Source organism: Chlamydotis macqueenii, chromosome 1 (genome assembly GCF_036417535.1).
Source record: "Chlamydotis macqueenii isolate bChlMac1 chromosome 1, bChlMac1.mat, whole genome shotgun sequence".
Lineage (NCBI taxonomy): Eukaryota > Metazoa > Chordata > Aves > Otidiformes > Otididae > Chlamydotis > Chlamydotis macqueenii.
In genome coordinates, this window is record NC_141556.1 from 15,800,361 (window position 1) to 15,819,231 (window position 18,871).

The 18,871-nt window shown below is 39.6% G+C and overlaps 2 protein-coding genes across 6 annotated transcripts in view; one reads left to right on the forward strand and one right to left on the reverse strand.

Moving 5' to 3' along the window:
• Nucleotides 1-7,783, reverse strand: part of COG5 (component of oligomeric golgi complex 5) — a 187,734-nt gene extending 179,951 nt beyond the window's left edge. Inside the window, exons 1-5 of the mRNA XM_086746499.1 lie at nt 7,686-7,783; nt 6,602-6,741; nt 5,533-5,590; nt 2,347-2,401; nt 2,177-2,246 (exon numbers count right to left, since the gene is read on the reverse strand). Of these exons, the coding sequence (XP_086602625.1) occupies nt 2,177-2,246; nt 2,347-2,401; nt 5,533-5,590; nt 6,602-6,741; nt 7,686-7,752 (390 nt within the window). The 5' untranslated portion in view covers nt 7,753-7,783. The remainder of the gene's footprint in view (nt 1-2,176; nt 2,247-2,346; nt 2,402-5,532; nt 5,591-6,601; nt 6,742-7,685) is intronic.
• On the forward strand, nt 7,582-17,250 carry DUS4L (dihydrouridine synthase 4 like). Of its 5 annotated transcripts, none has more exons than XM_086746553.1 (7): nt 7,582-7,760; nt 8,480-8,614; nt 8,863-8,984; nt 11,442-11,559; nt 13,035-13,157; nt 14,027-14,253; nt 15,864-17,250. In XM_086746553.1, the coding sequence occupies exons 2-7, from the start codon at nt 8,505-8,507 to the stop codon at nt 16,109-16,111; spliced, it is 948 nt and encodes a 315-aa protein (XP_086602679.1). In that variant the 5' UTR covers nt 7,582-7,760; nt 8,480-8,504; the 3' UTR covers nt 16,112-17,250. The 5 variants fall into 5 exon arrangements, with proteins under 5 accessions (XP_086602679.1, XP_086602671.1, XP_086602694.1 ...); XM_086746545.1 differs by lacking the exon at nt 7,582-7,760 and adding an exon at nt 7,818-7,886; XM_086746568.1 differs by lacking the exon at nt 7,582-7,760 and adding an exon at nt 7,818-7,886 and having other exon boundaries at nt 15,912-17,250.
• Nucleotides 17,251-18,871: the final 1,621 nt, after the last annotated feature.

Here is an 18,871-nt window from a genome sequence, read left to right on the forward strand (position 1 = left end):
GCCATGAAGCTCTAACAGCAGAGCAAGACATAATATACACAAGCACACAGCAGAGATTTAGAAATCAGGACTAGATTTGAAGTTTGACAATGAATTTGCAGTGAGAATGTTTAGGAAAAAGCCAGACTATATTAAAAACAATTAAGGATGAAAAAATCCAGTTCTATGCAAGCCAAATATTCCTTCAGTTTGTGAGCAGTCCCACAGCAATCACAGAGAAGCACTAAAACAATACTGTCATGAGTACAAGAGGCCCTTAAACAGCACACAGTTCAGCAAAACATACTTGCCAACCCTACAGATTTTGACAGAAGGCAACCTCTTTTATCAGTCATCCACCTTTTTGTACTTATTCAAACAGCAAGTTTGAAAGCGTCCCATGCCACAAGTCTTGCATTCGGGAGTAATTTCTCACCATAAACCCTGCCACTGCCATGAAATCAATTGTTTGCTGTGCTGTTGCCCTTCCTTCCTGAACAAATAAGTCAGCCAGGTAAACAGACACCACAGCAGTGCATCTCGGGGCGGCAGAAGGGTTGAGATTTCAGTGGCCTGTTGACTCAACTCTCCGTAAATCCAGCTTCATTTCATAATTCAGGTGTCCTGACCTTCAACTCCTCCCAGCAGTGTAGTGCAGCATAAAGCACTCACTGTGTATCTTGCCAACACAAAAAGGGACAGCAGCTCTCGTGCCGAGGATGGACTCTCACTGGCAGAGAAGCTGGAATCATCACTCCTCTTTCTACACTGAGGCAAGTAAGTGTATTTAGATGCTAACAAGGTGCCTCGCAGGCACCTCTCACCCTTTTTTCTGACTTACAGCCAAGAAAAGACAGATATTACAAATTCCCTGGCACAGGCTGAGTAATGCTGACCCTGGACAGATGCTGCTTTCACATCGCAGGAAAATCCATGTAACCCTACTACAGCAAAGAGGAAGCAAAGAGCACCCAAGAAACATTTCCTAAGTTCAGGGACTCATTCTTCTCAGATATCCTTCTGCAGTTTGACTTTGTGTAAGGTCAGGGCAGAAATTATCTTCATCTTTAGCCCTAAACTCTTTCCACAGCTGCAACATAAACCGGAGAACAAAAAAAAAAATCTGCACCTGCCACATGGAAGTCACAGAAGTTTTGTCCAGTGGTAAAAACAGTGACAGCTGGAGTCGAAAAGAACAGCAGAAGCAGCTGGATAAACTGGCTGAATAGAGTGTTAAGAGCTTCCTGCTGAACTTCACTGCTACTGAAAGTAACGTAGAAAATAGCAGAAGTTCAGCCAAGAGACCAGTGCAGCTCCTCCACCAGCCCCCAGACTAGAAACTGCATGACAGCTTGCAGCTTCATGTACTCAACTGTACAACAGCAGTCACCTGCAGATGGCAACACTTGAGAGTATCTACACAGCTACTAAAAGATAAGTTCCTGGTTCTATAAAGCTAAGGTAAACTTGCAAAGACAAATAGTTCAAGCAATAACTCATTAAACACTTGCAGATTTGGAGTTGTGTTGCTTTCCAAACCATAAACTGAAGAGAATGCAGCTACATGGCTCCTGAAGATCCATGAAATAGTTTTCGACTGTTATAAAATTAACAATGGAAGTGTTTGACACTTATCTCACCACCACTGTGATAAATTCTCTCCCGCTGCTATCCTCCAACAGAAATCCACATTCTCCTGCAGACTCCACTTAAATTCAAAAGACAGGGACAACTACGTACCTGGGCTTACAAAACTCCAGAACCACAACTGGCTTCATAAGCTGCATCTTGACTATTTTGAAAGAATTAATTCCAAAACTCTTTACTAAATTGCAGCCAAGCATTCATTAACTTACAGGAGAAAAGCATCTTCTACATAATGGCACCATAACAGTAAATATCAGAATTACACAAACAGTAATAAGAATTAAATTAATCTGTACTCAAATAACCCTTCCCTCTTCCCTCCATCTCTACAAAAACTCACTTAGGTAGTGCAAAGGTCAGTTTCCTGCTTTGCAATATGAAGCACTTCTCAGGAGGTCACGAAGAGACACACAAATACTGATTTTCATTCAGAAATACTGGCAATGAACTACAGGCTACTGGACTATGAAAATCTCACCCATGTCTGACAACTGAGAAACAATACATATTCAAAAAAGTTTTCTTAAAATAAATTTTTAACACAACTTACTTGAAGTCTTGCTAGCTGAGCTGTGCGAGACACTATTTTGTTGTAGGGGTCAACAATTTTGACTCTAATTCTAAAAATAAGAAGATAAATTTATTTATAGAAGTATTAATAAATAACACAATAGAACAATTAAGACTTTATACTTTCTAATCACATAATGAATGGCATACCTATCAACAGTACTTTGTAGAGCCCCAATTCTAGTCTGCATCATTTGGAGGACACCTGCAAAATAAAGCAAAATTTTTTACACGGAACACTTGTCAATTATAGAATGAACCATTCTTCAAATCATAGTAACTACTGGAGACTACATCAGCATTAGAAAAAAAAAAACAAAATGTTTCCCCCTTTATAATAAAGCATTGAAAGAGATTAAAATTAATAAAACACAGCATATTTGCAAATAAACTGAGCAGGTAATAGGTCACTCACCGAATGTTATGGAAAATTTACTGGTAGAGAATACAAACCTACAGAAGAAATATCACTCTAAAATCCATCATAAGTTAAGTTTCAAATAATATTTAGAATATGTTGCTTCCTAAGAGAATGATGATCAAGACTGCTGTTCAAAGGCATATAATCTGGTACAAACACCTGAACATGATATAAAAAATGGCGCAACCTATTTAACGCTATTTATTTAACATAGTGACTAGACAGTTCAGAGAAAGTGACAAAGAGGACTGAGAACACAAGCAATTCTATTGCAAGGTTTTCTTCCTGTGCATAAGCATCTTTAGCAAAAAGTAAGGTATCAATGTCACTGTGAGGTCATCTAATTTAGATTACAAGCACAGCAAACTACCCTAATCGTGTTTGTTCCAGATTAGTTTGGCAAAGCAGCACAAAGAAAGCCCATAAGTATGCCTGTTCTTTTCTTGTTAAATTGCAAACAAAGTAGTCAAGGGTAGCAGTCATTTTTGCAATATGGAATCAGCCTGCTGAGAATTTAATTAAGTTACACAAACCCAGGCCTATGAAATTATTTTTGTTCCAGTTATTGTTAGCATTCTCAAACATACTGCATTTTTGTGAAGCCCTGTTTATAAGCATGTCATCTTCAAATTGGATAAAACTGCAATATGATACAGTAAGATGGAAGATAAACAAAACTACTGCTAATAGTTTTATTCGGCTTGTTGTGTACTGAGACTACAGGTCATGTATTTTCTATAAATACGCAGACTCCCATCTTCTCCATATATCAGAATTAGTAACTTGGCTTAGCAACAGACTCAGGAGTTCTCTGACATTTATCATGGAATGGTAGGCATGCACTTCTCACACAGCACAGGATGAAGATATGAGATACAGTGAAAAGCTGAGAGAACAGACTGAATTTTCAACTCCACATTGCAATAATGGGGGAAGGCCAGTAACATGACATTGCTGCATCTATGACTGTGGCATTGCTATAAAGCATACAGTGGTCCTCTTGCCAGAAGGCAGAATTAGGATAGGTGAAAAGGCAAACTGCCCTCTCCATCTGTTGTGCAAGATACAGGATGATACTATTTAGTCTATCTTGAGCTAACAAGTAGCTCAAGACATCTACTGAGCTACCTACAGACAGAAAAGAGTATCCATACCAGATTAGGTCTGTGCACTTTTTTAATGGTATACTAAAAAAGAAAGGACTCTACAAGCTGGGTATATCAACTTGAAACTTTCAATGAGATTCATTCTCACACATCCAAGTGATTGTGCATGCTGTGAATTAGTTCCATAATCCTCACTTGTTAACTTTCTTCATGAACAATACCAAGATCTACGTGTTTTTAACTTCCTAACTAAAATTTCTATTGACATCCATCTTTTCATTTTCGTGTGAATCTTGACTCAGTGTCTTCTACAGTGACCATATACCACATGTAGCATGAGCAGGACAGACAAGTTTTGTTGTGCAAAACTTAAAACATCATCTTTCTGTGCATCGACTTTTGATTTTCCTGGCAACTGTAGATTCAAGTTTCTACTGACACCTCAAGTATCAAATACTTTTCAAAATTAGAACGTCTCCATGCTTCTCTTTCCCTCAAACACAGAAAAAGCCTCTCAAAGAGCACAACCCTAAGTAAATGGATAAATTTCAACAAATTTGAGGTGAATTAGATTTTATTTTTACTTTGGGTTATTAGTCGTAAAACACGCATTATTTACCACGCCTGCCTTACAGAAATGGTCTATAACTGAACAGTTGTTTTGAAGTACTTTATTCTTTCCTCTGAGCAATTTTAGGAAAGAATGCCTTCAGAAACAACCAAGATTTCAGAAAACACAATTACACTGAGCACAAATTGCTGAAGATCGTGACTGGGAGGTATTTATCAATCACAAGATTGACTACAGATTCTTACTCACTTCTTATTTGGAGGATGAACACAGATTCCAGTCATCCTATGCTTAATTTTACAACTGTTTAAAAAGCTATTTGTGAGCTACTATTGCTAGATTAAATAGGCATTTATTTATTTTTATAGCTATATGCAAATGCTAACAATTAAATACTGTACCCACAAAGTTTCAAAGACTAAGGAGATACTCTAACTGTCAGTAACCAGAAACTCTCTGGTTACGCCAAAATCTGGAAGCCAAAGAAGGAACAAAGATAAATTACCTAGCAAGTTACAAAATGGAAGGGGAAAAGGGGATATGCTTAGATCTTGTAGTATATGCAAATTAGCATGTTATAGAGGTAAATGATCTTTCTGCACAAAAAAAAAAACCCTCAAAACCATGTGAAGTTCCCAGCAAATGACAGAGAGCAGAATGGCAGGTCTAATGAGCTCCTGGCACAAGAACAATACACTGCGACCATTCTTCTATATGGATTCTGTGGTTCCTAAGTAAGGCTTCTGAAAGTAAGGCTTCTGTTACAATCCAGATCCCGAACAGTGGAGTAACACAAAAGTGTGTATTTAATTTAGTAGCCCCTTACTAGCAAAAAAATATCTCAGTGCAGTTAAGATTATATGTTAAAGCCTCTTTGGTTAAGATTCGCGAACTATGCAACACATACGTATGCAACATGCACAAATTTGGTACTTATTAGGCTTATTTAGAAAACTACATTAAAAGGCCAAAAAGACTTGACTGCTAAAGTTGCTCAGAGCTGATTATCAAAGTATGTTTTCCTATGAAGTAGTTGCTCCGAGAAGTATCAGCCAAATCTTCTCCCTGGAGCTCCATCTACTGACATCAAAAGAAAGCTGCCACGTTACTCCTCAGAAGTAAGACCTGTAGCCTTACCATTAGGGGCCAAAGTTGGCAGTGAATGACATTCCCTGCAAAGATATTAAAAGTGCTTCCTCCATTGTAAGAAATAGCAAGGATAATATAACTGCATTTACCTTCCAGGGATTCAATTCCAGTTGCTTGGGCCAACAGGTCTTCATGTCTTGCAACAACCTTAAAAAAAAAAAAAAAAAAAGAATAGAGAAATCAACATAGAAAAATGGGGATGTGTGCCTGAAAGGAATATTAATATATCATTATCATTCCTACAACAGGCATTAAAGTATTATCATCCATCCCTACATTAGGCAGACACATCCCTACACAGGCAGCCACACCTTAAAGATGAAAGAGTTTTGAGAGCACGTTTTAATTCACAAAAGCAGCAAGCTTAGAACGAGAAGAGGGTCAGTAACTGCAGCGTAGCTGACATCTTAATTGAAGTCAGCAGAGCAATCACATTTCAACACACCTTCACATATAATAATAACTGTAAATGTAAGCTTATCAATCACATGGTAATCACACATTTTTAATATTTTCTGATTATGACATTTAGAAACTAGTTCCCAAAGAATTTACCAGCTGGGGCAGGGGGAGGGAGGAAGCAGATTTTGAAACTACACACGAACTCAGCACGTGTTCTCTTTGCAAGGTCCACTGTGAATATGTGGTGTCTGCACAGATTTTATGAAAAAGCCTTCTACTACCCAAACTCAAAAGCCTTTCCGAAGGTGCAGAGGTGTGTTAACATCGGTTACGTTTGCCCAGTTAAAGGTAAGCCTCAGAGTCCGGGCTACTCTTCAGCACAGGATGTGCAAGTTAAATCACTCCCTGCCTTCTCACAATCGTCATCCCAAAACACAGGCCAGCGTTTCTGATAGCTGACACAATCGTTTGGAAAGAGTCACGGAACATTCTTACAAGGAAGATGGAAGATCCATGTACACAGAGATTGGCTGCAGAAACTGAAAACAAAGCAGTATACGGCTTCTTGGTAGGAGTATGAAGAGTGGGCCTGACTGAGTTAACTAGCAGATTCACTACCAGTTTCGCTGCAAGTTGTACCTTTAGTTATTGCTTGCAGAGTACACTGGGCAATTTCAGAAACAAGATAAAATTTTTACTAGCTTTTGATGAGTTTATGTCAACCACCACAGAATAATAGGTATGCTCTAAACTTACTTGTAAATGAAGCTCTTTATCCAACTGACTGATACCTTGGGCAAGCTTTGCTAGCTGCTCAGCTATCACAGCCTGATGGATAGACTGGGAAGTATAAGTTTTCACATCAAAGTCTTCTCTGAAGAAGTCAGTATAACATTCTGAAAAAGATTTAGATTTTATATTCATGCTTCAGAACAGTTAAATAATATTTATGGACCTAAAGCATACAGTTCTCTGACCTTCAATTTCTCCAAATGTAACAGTGTATGTTTTCTATATCACATAGTACAAATGTGACAACAATTTGAGAAGAGACCACAATCAAGAGAAACAAGTTTGGAGCTGAGCAGAGGTTGCAAGAGGTGATAAAGACTCGTGTTCCTTTACTCCTCACAGCTTTTTCTTGAGTAGAAAACACCAGAAGGTATCGACACCTTCTTCTTCAAACTTCACAGAGTAACCAGCGTGAGGCTGCTGAGGTTGTACCCGTACTCAAACACACGCCAGTCACCGTCAAAGCACCGAGGACAGAAGTGGCAGGAGACACAACCTGATGAAATCCTACCGGGCTCTTACATCGGTGCTGGTGTATAAAATACCAAACTAAGCAACGACACTGCAACGATGATTCCGGATCAAGCAAGACCCGAGTTTCCGGACGGCACACACTAATGTCACCAAGCACCTTCGCCTCTCAGCGCACTTTCCTCTTTCCCGTCCGGAGCAAGGGACCAGGGGTGAACCCCCCACCCGCAGGACCGCACCGTGAAGACCCCTCTGCCCGCAGCGGGCGGTCTCCTTCCCGAGAGGGGAGGCTCAGCGGCCGCGCTCCCCGGTGCCTGCCGTCCCTCCACCGCCGAAACTTTCCGCCACTTCACAGCACAGGGCTTTGCCGCCTTCCTCGCCCCGCCCCCAGGCACCGGCGCCTCTCCTCCGGCTCTGCCCGCCCAGCCCAACACCGCCCTCACGAAGGACCCTCCGGCTTCTCGGGGCCGCCGGCGGACGGCACCCCCGACGCGTTCCCTCTGTTCCTCCCGCCGGCGGGGCCACAACCGGACGCTGCCGCGCTGCTCCCCCCACTCCCGCCCGGCCCGGGCCTCACCGTCAGCCAGCAGCTCGGCGAGGGCCGGGGCCGGGGCCGCGCCGCCGCCCGCCCCAGCCTCCTCCATGCTGGCAGGTACCGGGAGCCCGCGCGTCACTCCCGGGCGGCGGCGCGCGGCGATGATGGTGAAGGCGCGCGACGGAACGGGGCCGCCCCTGCGGGCGAGCGGGCGGCGGCGGCGGCGGGGCGGGCGCGCATGTGGTGAGCGCGGGGCCGGGCTTGGCGGGAGGGTGCGGGCGGCCGGGCGAGCGGTGCTTCTTGGGCCCCCGGCTCCGGCAGCTGGCAGGCACCCACACGCGGGAGCGAGCTGACGCCGGGGGTGGGTTTCGGGCCGCAGCCCCCGCTATGCGGGGAGAGGCGGAGGAAGCTGGGCCTGTAGCAGGAGGACGAGAGGCAGCGGGCCTGGGCTGAGGCAGGGGCGGTTCTCGCCCGACGTAAGGAAAAACTTCCCGCGCCAGGCCTGTGGGGCGGGACACGGGCTGCCCCGCGGCCCTGCTCCGGCCCGGAGCCGGCCCTGCGCGGAGCGGCTGGGCTGGAGAGCGCCCGTCCAGCTGAGCGATCCGTGCCCTCGGGAATGGAAACACGGCGGCGTTACGAGCGGGGTGTTCCGGGTTACAACGGGGCGCAGGGCCGGGGTGGTGGCCAAAGGCTTGTTCCCGAGACTGTGCAAGTGAGGGACTTCTTGCAGGGTGCTTTACCAAAAAGCAAGTCCAGTTAAAGCTCTAACGCTTTGCTGTATGGCCTGTGAGAGATAGCTGAATGACTGAAACTGCAAACACTGCTTGTTTTTCCAGATGCTAAAAGGATTCTTAATTACGTATGATTGGTGACACCACAGAAACTAAACAATGCCAGCTAAAAGATCCCATGGATTTGTTTCATTCTGGGCAAGTTGTAAAAATATGTGCCCCTATGGTCCGCTATTCGAAGTAAGTAACTCTCATGTCAACTGTGTTTTCAGTGTCTTTTGTCTGAAAAAGTTTATCTTGACTGTAAAACCAAGGATGATTACCTTTTTCCCCTTTTGTCATTTAAGACGGAGATAAACATGGGACGTGTTTTATTTTATTATTATACTTGGACACCCCGACAGTACTGCATGTCAGAACACTGTTTTAGAATAGCTGATCAGAAAAATGTCTTTACTATTTATCTCTTAATTTTCATGTGTCTGCAGGTTGGCTTTCAGAACCCTGGTTAGGAAATACAGTTGCGATTTGTGTTACACACCAATGATAGTGGCAGCTGATTTTGTGAGGTCTGCGAAAGCTAGAGACAGTGAATTCACAACAAACAAAGGTATTTTTTTAATAAACTGTTGCTTTATCAGAAGGTTTTTATGGTGATAAACCAAATTGGCCAAATGATTGAAGTCTGTCGCTCAACTTGACATCCGTTAACAATTCTGGTACACTGTATCTGATTGTAAAACTATAGAAATATTCTAGGTGACAGTAAGCACAATTCCGTGATAGTGTGTCAAATGAAATAGTGAAAAACTTTGTCTTCACCTGAAAATTGAGGCCTCCAAACTGATTTAAGATGTGTGGTGGGTTGATCATACATAGCTGGCCAGTGTGCAGCTGCTCACTTACTCCTCCTCCACCCCGCAGCAGCACAGGGAGAGAATAGGAAGAGCAAAAGCAAGAAGTCATGGGTCAAGATAAAGACACCTTAATAAGTGAAGGAAACAAGGAGAAAAAAAAACAAGTGATACAAAAGCAATTGCTTCCCACCTCATACTAGTAGATCAATACCCAGTCAGTCTCTAAGCAGTGGCCACCCTGGAGCACAGTTTCCATGTCCCAACCCACTTTTTTCTTCCCCTATGACTCCAGTTTTATTGCAAAGCTTGTTGTTATACGGTATGGATATTCCTTGGGCCAGTTTGAGTCAGCTGTCCCAGCTGTGTCCATGCCCAATTTCTTGCCCACCCCAATCTATTTTCCGGGGGTATGGGGAAGACAGAGTGAGAAAAAGAGAAAGTTTTGACACTGTGCAAGTACTGTGCAGCAATAGCCAAAACACTGGTGCATTATCAACGCTTTTTTTTGTCACAAAATTTAAAACACAGCACTGTATAGGCTGCTATTTTATAAATACATTTTAAAATTAACTCTGTCCCAGCCAGATTAGGTACAAGATGGTAGTAAGATTCTTTTCCTAGCAATTGCCATTTCTTGCTCGTTTCAGAGTTGAACACATAAGTTACTGCTTGTGGAACACTGGCACAGGTTGCCCAGAGAGGTGGTAGATGCCCCATCCCTGGAAACATTCAAGGCCAGGTTGGATGGGGCTCTGAGCAACCTGATCTGGTTGGAGAGGTCCCTGCTCCTTGCAGGGGGGTTGGACCAGATGACCTTTGAAGGTCCCTTCCAACCCAAACCATTCTATGATTGTTGAGAAAAGTTTTCTGGTGTCTAACAAAAATAAGACTGTTGCTAAAGGTGAAAAAATTAATAGACTAGACATTAATACAGTGGACCCAAGGATTGATAAAAGAAGCAAGGTTTCAAATTAGCTGGAGTAGGAAGTGGAAGGAGCTGTTGCTGAACTGTTTGAGATAATGACAGGGTGATAAAAAGGAGCAAGAAGGCAAGAAGAGGCCAGGATGTTGAAGCACAACTAGGGTTGATGGGAAGAAGCAAGGCTTCAGGCACAGTACAGAAACATAACCGGGAGACATACAAAAAGGAGTATAAGGAATTGTACAGACTTCTGGCTGTAAAGCAAAGGAGAAAAGTGGTATCAAGTATGTGGGAAGAGGTGACAATAATGACACCAATCTGCTGTCATGAAGTGGCTACAGTAGAAGAGTGTAACTGAGCATGATGTGTGCATTTGTTGGATTATCTCTTTCCATCAGTGCTCAGATATCCCCCTTCTTAACTGCAGCAATTGTTTATATGGAAAGGGAGTACTAAGACTGAGATATTTTTAGATACCTTTAATGCAATGCAGTAACTAAAAGAGGAGAGCCTGTTCCAAATGACCATCTGGCTCTTTGCAGGGGCTTAGTAAATCACAAGTTGTTCAGCAGATCCAAGTTGAGGAGCACTGACACTTTGGTTTCCCACTTGAGGCAAAGCTGCTAAAGCTGCCTCTGCCCATGTTCTAATTCCAACTCTGCCTATGGCATTGTGGATAAAAACCAGCCATGTAGGCAGAGAAGAGGAAAAAGATGGGCTGGGATAAGGAAAGGCTGGGATAAGGAAAGGCAAAGCTTGTGGGATGCTTTCAGAATGAACTCTTCAGAAGGGAGCTAAACAAGTCACCCATCTGACAAGACAGACAGCACAGCAAAGGAGCAGCATGCAGACAAGAAGGGGCAGGCTAGGAGGGGATGCATTAAGGCTGCTGAAAAATAAATAATAGTTTGTTTCATGTGTCGTATTTGTGAAAGACAAGCATCTGACCAATTTCAGAAAAAGTACATGTCAAGCCAGCAACTAGGACACATATGGTTGTCTGAATTCCCACTACACTTGATAGACATACTCATTTATAACCACTGGTCAGCTACCTTTATTTATTTGTGATCTACAGCTCGCAGAATCACAAAATAATTGAGTTTGGAAGGACCTCTGTAGGTCATATTATCCAGTCCCCCTGCTCAAGCAGGGTCACCTACAGCTGGTTGTGCATGACCTTGGCCAGACAACTTTTCAATACATAAAAAAAACATTCAATGTTTTGAATTTCTTCTTTTTATTTTCTGAGTTTTAAAAATCTCTAAATATCTCTTCATTGGAGTAGGTGATCGTCCATTGATTGTTCAGTTTGCTGCTAAAGAAGCACAGGTTTTGTGTGATGCTGCCAGTATTGTCTGTCCTTTTGCAGATGGAATAGATCTAAACTGTGGCTGTCCTCAGAGGTAAAGTTTTGAAAAAGCTGGGTAAATATGATGAAAGAATTTGAGAATAAATAATGCTGGTCTTAATTTTCGTAGTAATGCCTGTCTTCACTTAAAAATAGACTTTGAGAGAGAAACAGCTTTTTAACCTGTCAGAAATGTCTATGCGGCAAGACACTGTTCTGAATTTTCTGAGATGCCTATTGCCATGGTGAGACTGGGAAAACCGGGTGTATTTGCCAGCTTGCCTTTTTTTCATTTCTGAGATACTGAGTGTTGGCTCCGAAGTGAAGTGTCCATTCCTTCTCAAGAGCTGTTAAATATGCATTACCGAAAAGAGCTTGCTGCAAATAATTTGGAGAGTGTTTTGAGAAATGATATAGCAATTCCCCAAAATAATGAGGCAAGTCCCTAACTTCTGCAAGTGAAGGATAGTCTCTAAAATATAATTATACAGATGATACTATTCAGGAAGTGCTGAAAAGAATTTCTCACATCTTTTAATAGGTTTATAAGTACAGTTAATTAGTGATCTACTTCTCACTTAAATTGATAAAGATTTTATCTTGACAGTGAAACAGAGTAGTAATGCACAAATGAATATTCTTGCTAACTGGTTCAATTGAGAATCATTTATTACATGCTTGTCAGGAAGTCTTTTTCTAAGTGAAGACCTCAAGAATAAATGTAGGAAAGCAAAAGATAATATTACAATGCAAGTACTTAATTTGTCTATTCTAATTAGGTTGTCTTGACTTAAAATTGTAGTATTTGAGAAAACTCTTTTCTGGAGAGATCTGAGACTTTGGAATGGAAGTGTATTTTTTTTTCTAAGCTAACTACAGCTAAGTGCGCCAAACACTAAGTTCCTTTTAGACCAAAAATATATGCTTAGGTTTGAATCCTTTTTTCCTCTGCATGCCGGTTTCAAAATAACAAAATTTTGTGCACTTAATCTGCTTATATAAGAAAAAATGTTTAAGAAAAAAACAACTGCTGCTGTTAAGTGGAAGCAAAAGTTATTTCCTGGCAATCAAAATAAAATGTTTTGCAGTTGAGGAAAAACAGAATATTACTGAAATAATATCTTTACTTGTACTTCAAAAATCTTCCTTTTCAGTCCAAAGTAATTTTCTATTTAGAAGAAATTCATTATCCAGTGGAAGGGGATACATCAAACTATTTATTTTATGTATGATCTAAACCATCATTGATTAAATGTTAATTTATCTTCCTTGTGAGTCCCTTTTGTGGACAGAAAATTGAACTGGAAGAGATTAATTACTTGTCCAAAGTTCAAACTGCCAATGGAGACTGAACCAGGATCTTTAAAGCTGGTGTCAGACTGCAAACGAATCGCTGATCTACAGCCAGTACTATCTGTATTTACTGAACCACACATTCTAAAGGTCATAAGGAAAGAAACTGATGTATTTGACTGAAATTGATCTGCATTTTTTCAAATGTGGAAGACAAATGTTCTTTTTCTTTTAAAGATGGGCGATGGCAGAAGGTTATGGTGCTTGCTTAATAAATAAACCAGAGCTTGTTCAAGATATGGTGAGACATGTACGGAATCAGATTGACAACCCTAGATTTTCAGTATCTATTAAAATAAGGTAGGTCTAACTTAAGTGCTGTTTGTGGTTCATGGAAGAATCCTTTTAATGTTTTTAAAGAAACATGTTAGTGTAATAGGTACACTATATTTTAATATATGTAATTCTGTTAATGTAATATTACACATTATAATAATTTCCTTACATGTGAAGACTGCTGAGATTTTTGGACCCCAGGTGGCGAAAGAATACCTGGGGCAAGCAATCTCAAACTGAGATGGTAGAACCAGCACAGCCTTTGACTGCTTACCCACATATCATACTGGATGACAGAGTTTTCTTGCAATGCGAACAATGTGAAAGTACAAGTTAAAAGGTCTAGGGTTCCATACCAGAGCCACAGTTGGCTATAATGGGAACTGGTTGGCTATAATGTGGGAACTGGTTCCCACAGCTGCTGTGGGGAACACATCCTGCTTCCCTTCATTGCTTTCTAAACTTGTGTAAACTGTTGCTTTGCACCAGTTCATCCGCTATTTACCCACACATTTCATATGGCTTTTGCATATTTGTCAGTTAAGTTTCATGAAAGGGGAGCTAGTATAAATTGGATTTTTTTTTCACAAAATATGCAAATCATGATGTTTATTTTAGACTCTTTTGGGCACCCTTGCTCAATCTCTATAAAATTTACCATGTATATTTCAGAGATGTGATATAATTGAGAAATGTTAAATTAAATAGTGGTTTCAATACATTAAACACATATGTCTTTATTTTAAAAAAAACCAAACCCTCTTTATCTTCCAACAGTAGTATTTTCTTTATTTATACTGTTAAACAAATCTCTGTAACTCCTCCTTAGAGAGAGGGTCTTTTAACAGTTCAGGTAACTTACCATCTAATGTTTTCATTCCTTGGCATTTTAGGATCCATGAGGACTTAAAAAGAACAGTTGACTTGTGTCAAAAAGCTGAGGCAACTGGAGTTTCATGGATTACAGTACATGGGAGAAGTGTAGAAGAAAGACATCAGCCTGTACATTATGATGCAATTAAAATAATTAAACAAAGCCTGTCTATACCTGTTGTGGCTAACGGAGACATTAGAACTTTAAAAGATGCTGAAAATGTTCATCACTTGACAGGAGCAGATGGTAAGATCAAACATACTCTATTTTCTAAGTAAACTTACAAATCAGATTTCAAAGTATTTATTTTTGCCTGTAAGTAGGACATGATTTGAGTGCTTTTCACTCCTTGAGGAGACAAATGAAAAAGGATGTTTTATATGCCTTTTAAACTCACAAACAGAATCACTTGTAATCATCAGAGCACTAGAGCACTGTTATTCAAAGCCAAAAATAATTATTTCTGAGGCAAATTACAAAAGCTCTTTGCTTAATTATGCTATCTTGTTACCCAGTAGTGGAGTTCAGGCGGACCTTCAGATATTCATTCTGTCTCTTTATGGAGCTGATCATATTTTAGAGAACTGTAAACTTCCATTTGGAAATCTCTACTTGCACATGAGAGCAGATTTCTTAAAATAGGGATATAGCAGAAAAAGGAAATATTGTTAAGCCAGATACTTAACATTTAACATGGTTAGCTTCAAGGATGCAGTGATGCATTGCACTCTCATATCTGTATGTATTTACCTTGTCTTACACTTCAATGGTAGAATTTTGGGATAAAGGATTGCTCTGCAATTATTTAGTTACAATAGATTCCTGCAGTCTATGATTTCAAGACAATATGGAAACTCGTTTTTGAATGTTTTGAAGTATATGTTTTGAAGAGGTGATCTGTATCTAGACACTTTGGATCGTACAGCTAGAGAATAACAGGGCAGAGAATGGTAGCTAGTGTCGTAAGGAAAGTTGATGTGGCAGGTTTCTTTTTGCACTATTGGTGTTTAATAGCATCAACAAAAACTAGTTGAACCAAACTGCCATGCTGCTACAGTGACGTTCCCCCCAGTACAAAGCAGGAAGGAAATACATAACAGAAAATAATGTTCTCATAGCCCAGCCAACCTTCTTGAGTAACAAAAATATAAAGCATTGGGTTTTTTTCTGTCATGCACAATAACAAAATAAATTTTTCATTTTTGATCATCCTATTTTTTAAGAAGAGACTAAGTGTGATAGATTATATGTTGACAATGCAGGAAAACAGAATCCCTTAATCGCAGAAAGATTACAATAGAACTTGTATGGGTTTATCTGACAATTTGGGATTAGAGTTGCAAATACACTGGCTTCTTCAGAAAGATTTACTGCAGATCAAGAGCCCTGAGATTTATATAATTGAGACATTGAGCTTTTACTGGAAGAAGGATTCTACATCAGTGAATTAGCTGAGTTGCACTAAATTTAGCATTTTGCTACCCTTGTGTCTTTCCATTGTAATTTTATGTTTAAAAGGCAGGCTTGTATGTCTGTAGCAAATAAAACCAAAATACTTCCAAATTGCAGTTTCAAAAATAGGGAAGAAATGCTTGTGTCTTGTGTTCTGTTTCCAAATTGCTGGAAGGATATGTCATCAAGTGGAATGTGTTGACAGGTGTCATAGGTACTCTGAGGTTTGCATTGTTAAATGGAGTTCTCTGATATAGCTATAATACTTATCCCTGTTGTTTTCCCATTACTTGTCTGTAAGCTTTAGGTGGTTGTCCTAAGGGATGCTATACAAAATCTACAGGAGTATTTAATGTAAAATGTAAACTATAGTGTAACTTACTGCTTTAATTTCCAATTTGAAGGTGTAATGGTGGCTAGAGGACTCTTAGCAAATCCAGCTATGTTTGCAGGATATGAAGAGACACCTTTGAAGTGCATCCAGGACTGGGTTGACATTGCTCTTGAGCATGGAACTCCTTTTACGTGTTTTCACCACCACTTAATGTACATGATGGAACGCATAACGTCAAAACAAGAAAAAAAAGTTTTTAATGTTTTATCAAGTACCACAGCAGTACTAGATTATCTGAATGACTATTATGGTGTCTGATAACTGAAAGTATTTCAGTTCTATGTAAACTTGTATTTTGCATCACCAATACATTGTTAAAGTTTTAATTGGGTTCCTACTTATTAGTCACATTTATATATTTTCAACAGAGCATAACATTATTATCAGGGTGACACTTTATATTTTTAGTATTTTTATGTCAGTATTTTTCACTGCAGAAAATATTCCAGATTCCACAAATGTGGAATTCTATTTGCAGTGCACCTCTACACAGAGGACTGATTATTGTAAGACTCCAGTAATTTATTTTTTCACCAGACAATTGCTTACAGCAATATATTTGCAAAACTAAGGCCTTTCTTATGTGAAACCTCCTAAAATCAGAAGGACTAGTAATAAATAATACCGGGAATTTCAGACCAAAAGAATACCAAGGGACCAATTATAGACGTTTTTGCTTTAAATGACACAAGCTGTACTTTTAAATTTGAGTAGATTTTTCAGGCTTAAAGACTGTGAGGCCTTGAAGCCCAGCATAGTATCCTCTTTTAAATTAAATATTCCATTTGCAGGCTAAAGCCTTCTAAACTTACTTACAACTCAGAAAAATTCCACACTTAATATAGTGAAAGAAACCTGGAAGAGATAAATGACAGAAAGAAGGAAAGAGTAAAATGAAGACAGAGTTTAAACGAAATACAAACAACTGAATCTAAAATACAAGACTTGGAACTTCAATCTAGCTAAATTCCGGCTTTTTTATCTAGTCTATAATAATTATATAAAAGATTAAATCCCTGTAATCTACCGAAACAGAACTTTATAGGTCAAAGAAAAGCTGACAGATTTCTCTCAGTGGGGCTCTTGCAGCCCTTTCTGCCTGCTAGCATGTTGCTTACCAAAGCATGACAGCCACTTGGCTTTGAATCTTTGTATAGGAGGGCAATAATGAAAATTAGAACAAGATAATAACATTACACACCAGCTGCATTTGTTCTGCAAGAGAAGTTTCAGAAATCTGTGCAGTACAATTATTTGTAATCAAATAATTTCTTTTCTTTATGTTTCCACAGAAATTCATACCAGAAATTGCTTAGTTTTCTGATGCTGATGTTTCTGTGAATATACAAGTGAATAGTTCTAAGTTTTCTAAATAAATTACTTGGTTTTGTATACAATTGTAATTTTATTATTACACTATAAACTATGACAACCTGGGGGAGGGGAGGTTGATGCTACTCCCCAAGTCTTCTAATTGTTTAGATATCTAAATTCTCACAAGTCTTTTAATGCAATGGTATAAAAGACTTGATCATTTTTTGTGGCGAATATGTTCCGATTTAGGCATATGAACAAAAGTTTGAAAGGCATGACCATCAAGTGTAGTTCACTATTTAAGACAGCAAAGTTACGTAACTCTTCTGATACGGTCACCTTCCAGATGTGTTAATAAATTGAAAACTACAGACAGGCTTTGCTATCTTAGGCTAATTGAGACAATCTCTACAACCTTTTTTGGTGCGACAGGTTCTCCATTCCTTCAGGCAACTATTTTTTTCACTCTTCTGGATTGTAATGTTTTCTTGACATTGGATGAGCACAATTGTGTAGTGCACACAATTGTTGAAGTTTTCCTTCAACTAATATTCATCATGTAATTTATGAGCTCCCAGTTTTACAGCAAAAGCTCTTATTTCCCAGCTGCATGACATTGTATTTTGTACTGCTGAATCTCCAATCTCAAGTTCATTCAACTATAGTGCGATACTTTATTCTCTGAAAATGCCTCCAGCCATCTGCATCAAAATTGATAAGTAAAACTGTACAACTGAACTGTAGAAGGAAAGGATTCTTGAAAGTATTAACCAAGCCCTGTGTTAGCATTTTCTTAAGATTATTATGATTCAGCAAGCAATTGTTACTTGCTGTGAACTGTCCTATTAGCCACAAGGCGCAGAGAAGAAAAAGTTATTTATTATAATCAAATAACACAAATGCAAGGTGCTTTTTTTTCTTTTTTTTTCTTTTTTTTTCTTTTTTTTTGTAATAGGAAGAAAACTGAATTTTAGAGGACTTGAAATACCTTGACCTATTTAGGAACTGAATACTTGATGATTTTGAAGGCAGCAGTTGTTGTGCCTGTGTGAGATCAATCATAGAGATTTCTGCCTGAAGTACAAGAACAAGGTTGCTGTTAGTATTACTAGTAATTAAGGAGTGCCTGATCTGGCCAATTATGCATCATAAAAGTCAACAGAAGTTTATAATCCTTTTTTGAGGGTGAAATGAATTGTACACCTTCTTCCCTTGTGAATTTTGCATACATCTGAACACACTTCACTGTGTTGGCATAGAATAAACTGCAAAATCAGAGTCTTAAAGCCATACTCTGAACAGCCATACTGTTCAAATATACATAAATTGCTAAAGATGGGTGTTATTTAACTTCCAGTGTTGTTTTAGAATATGGTCATATTTCTCATTATAAGCCATTTGAATATGGGAAAATTCTGATCTCCAGTTTAAAGCCACTAGAAATATTCCCTCCCTGTATAAGTTATTTGTACCATCACCAGGTACTCATTCTTTCTATTTCCTAATTTTCAAAATTGTAAAAGCTATGCTGCAAGTAACATAAGATACAAAGTTTTGTTTCCTGTTTTAGGTTCTTTGCCTCCTGTAACTGATCCAGCTCTATATGTTAAGCCACCCCACACAATGCCATATTCTCATAATAGCTGTACTGTGCAACTTCTACCCTGCTGCAGTTACCCCAGCTCCCTGACGCGGCCCGTACAA

What these genes read in the sequence shown, in the direction of transcription:
- DUS4L (XM_086746553.1), top strand. Translation starts at nt 8,505, where the DNA reads ATGATTGGTGACACCACAGAAACTAAACAATGCCAGCTAAAAGATCCC. An exon ending in CCTATGGTCCGCTATTCGAA is followed by an intron (nt 8,615 to 8,862) that starts GTAAGTAACTCT and finishes ATGTGTCTGCAG; the next exon opens with GTTGGCTTTCAGAACCCTGG. An exon ending in TCAGTATCTATTAAAATAAG is followed by an intron (nt 13,158 to 14,026) that starts GTAGGTCTAACT and finishes TTGGCATTTTAG; the next exon opens with GATCCATGAGGACTTAAAAA.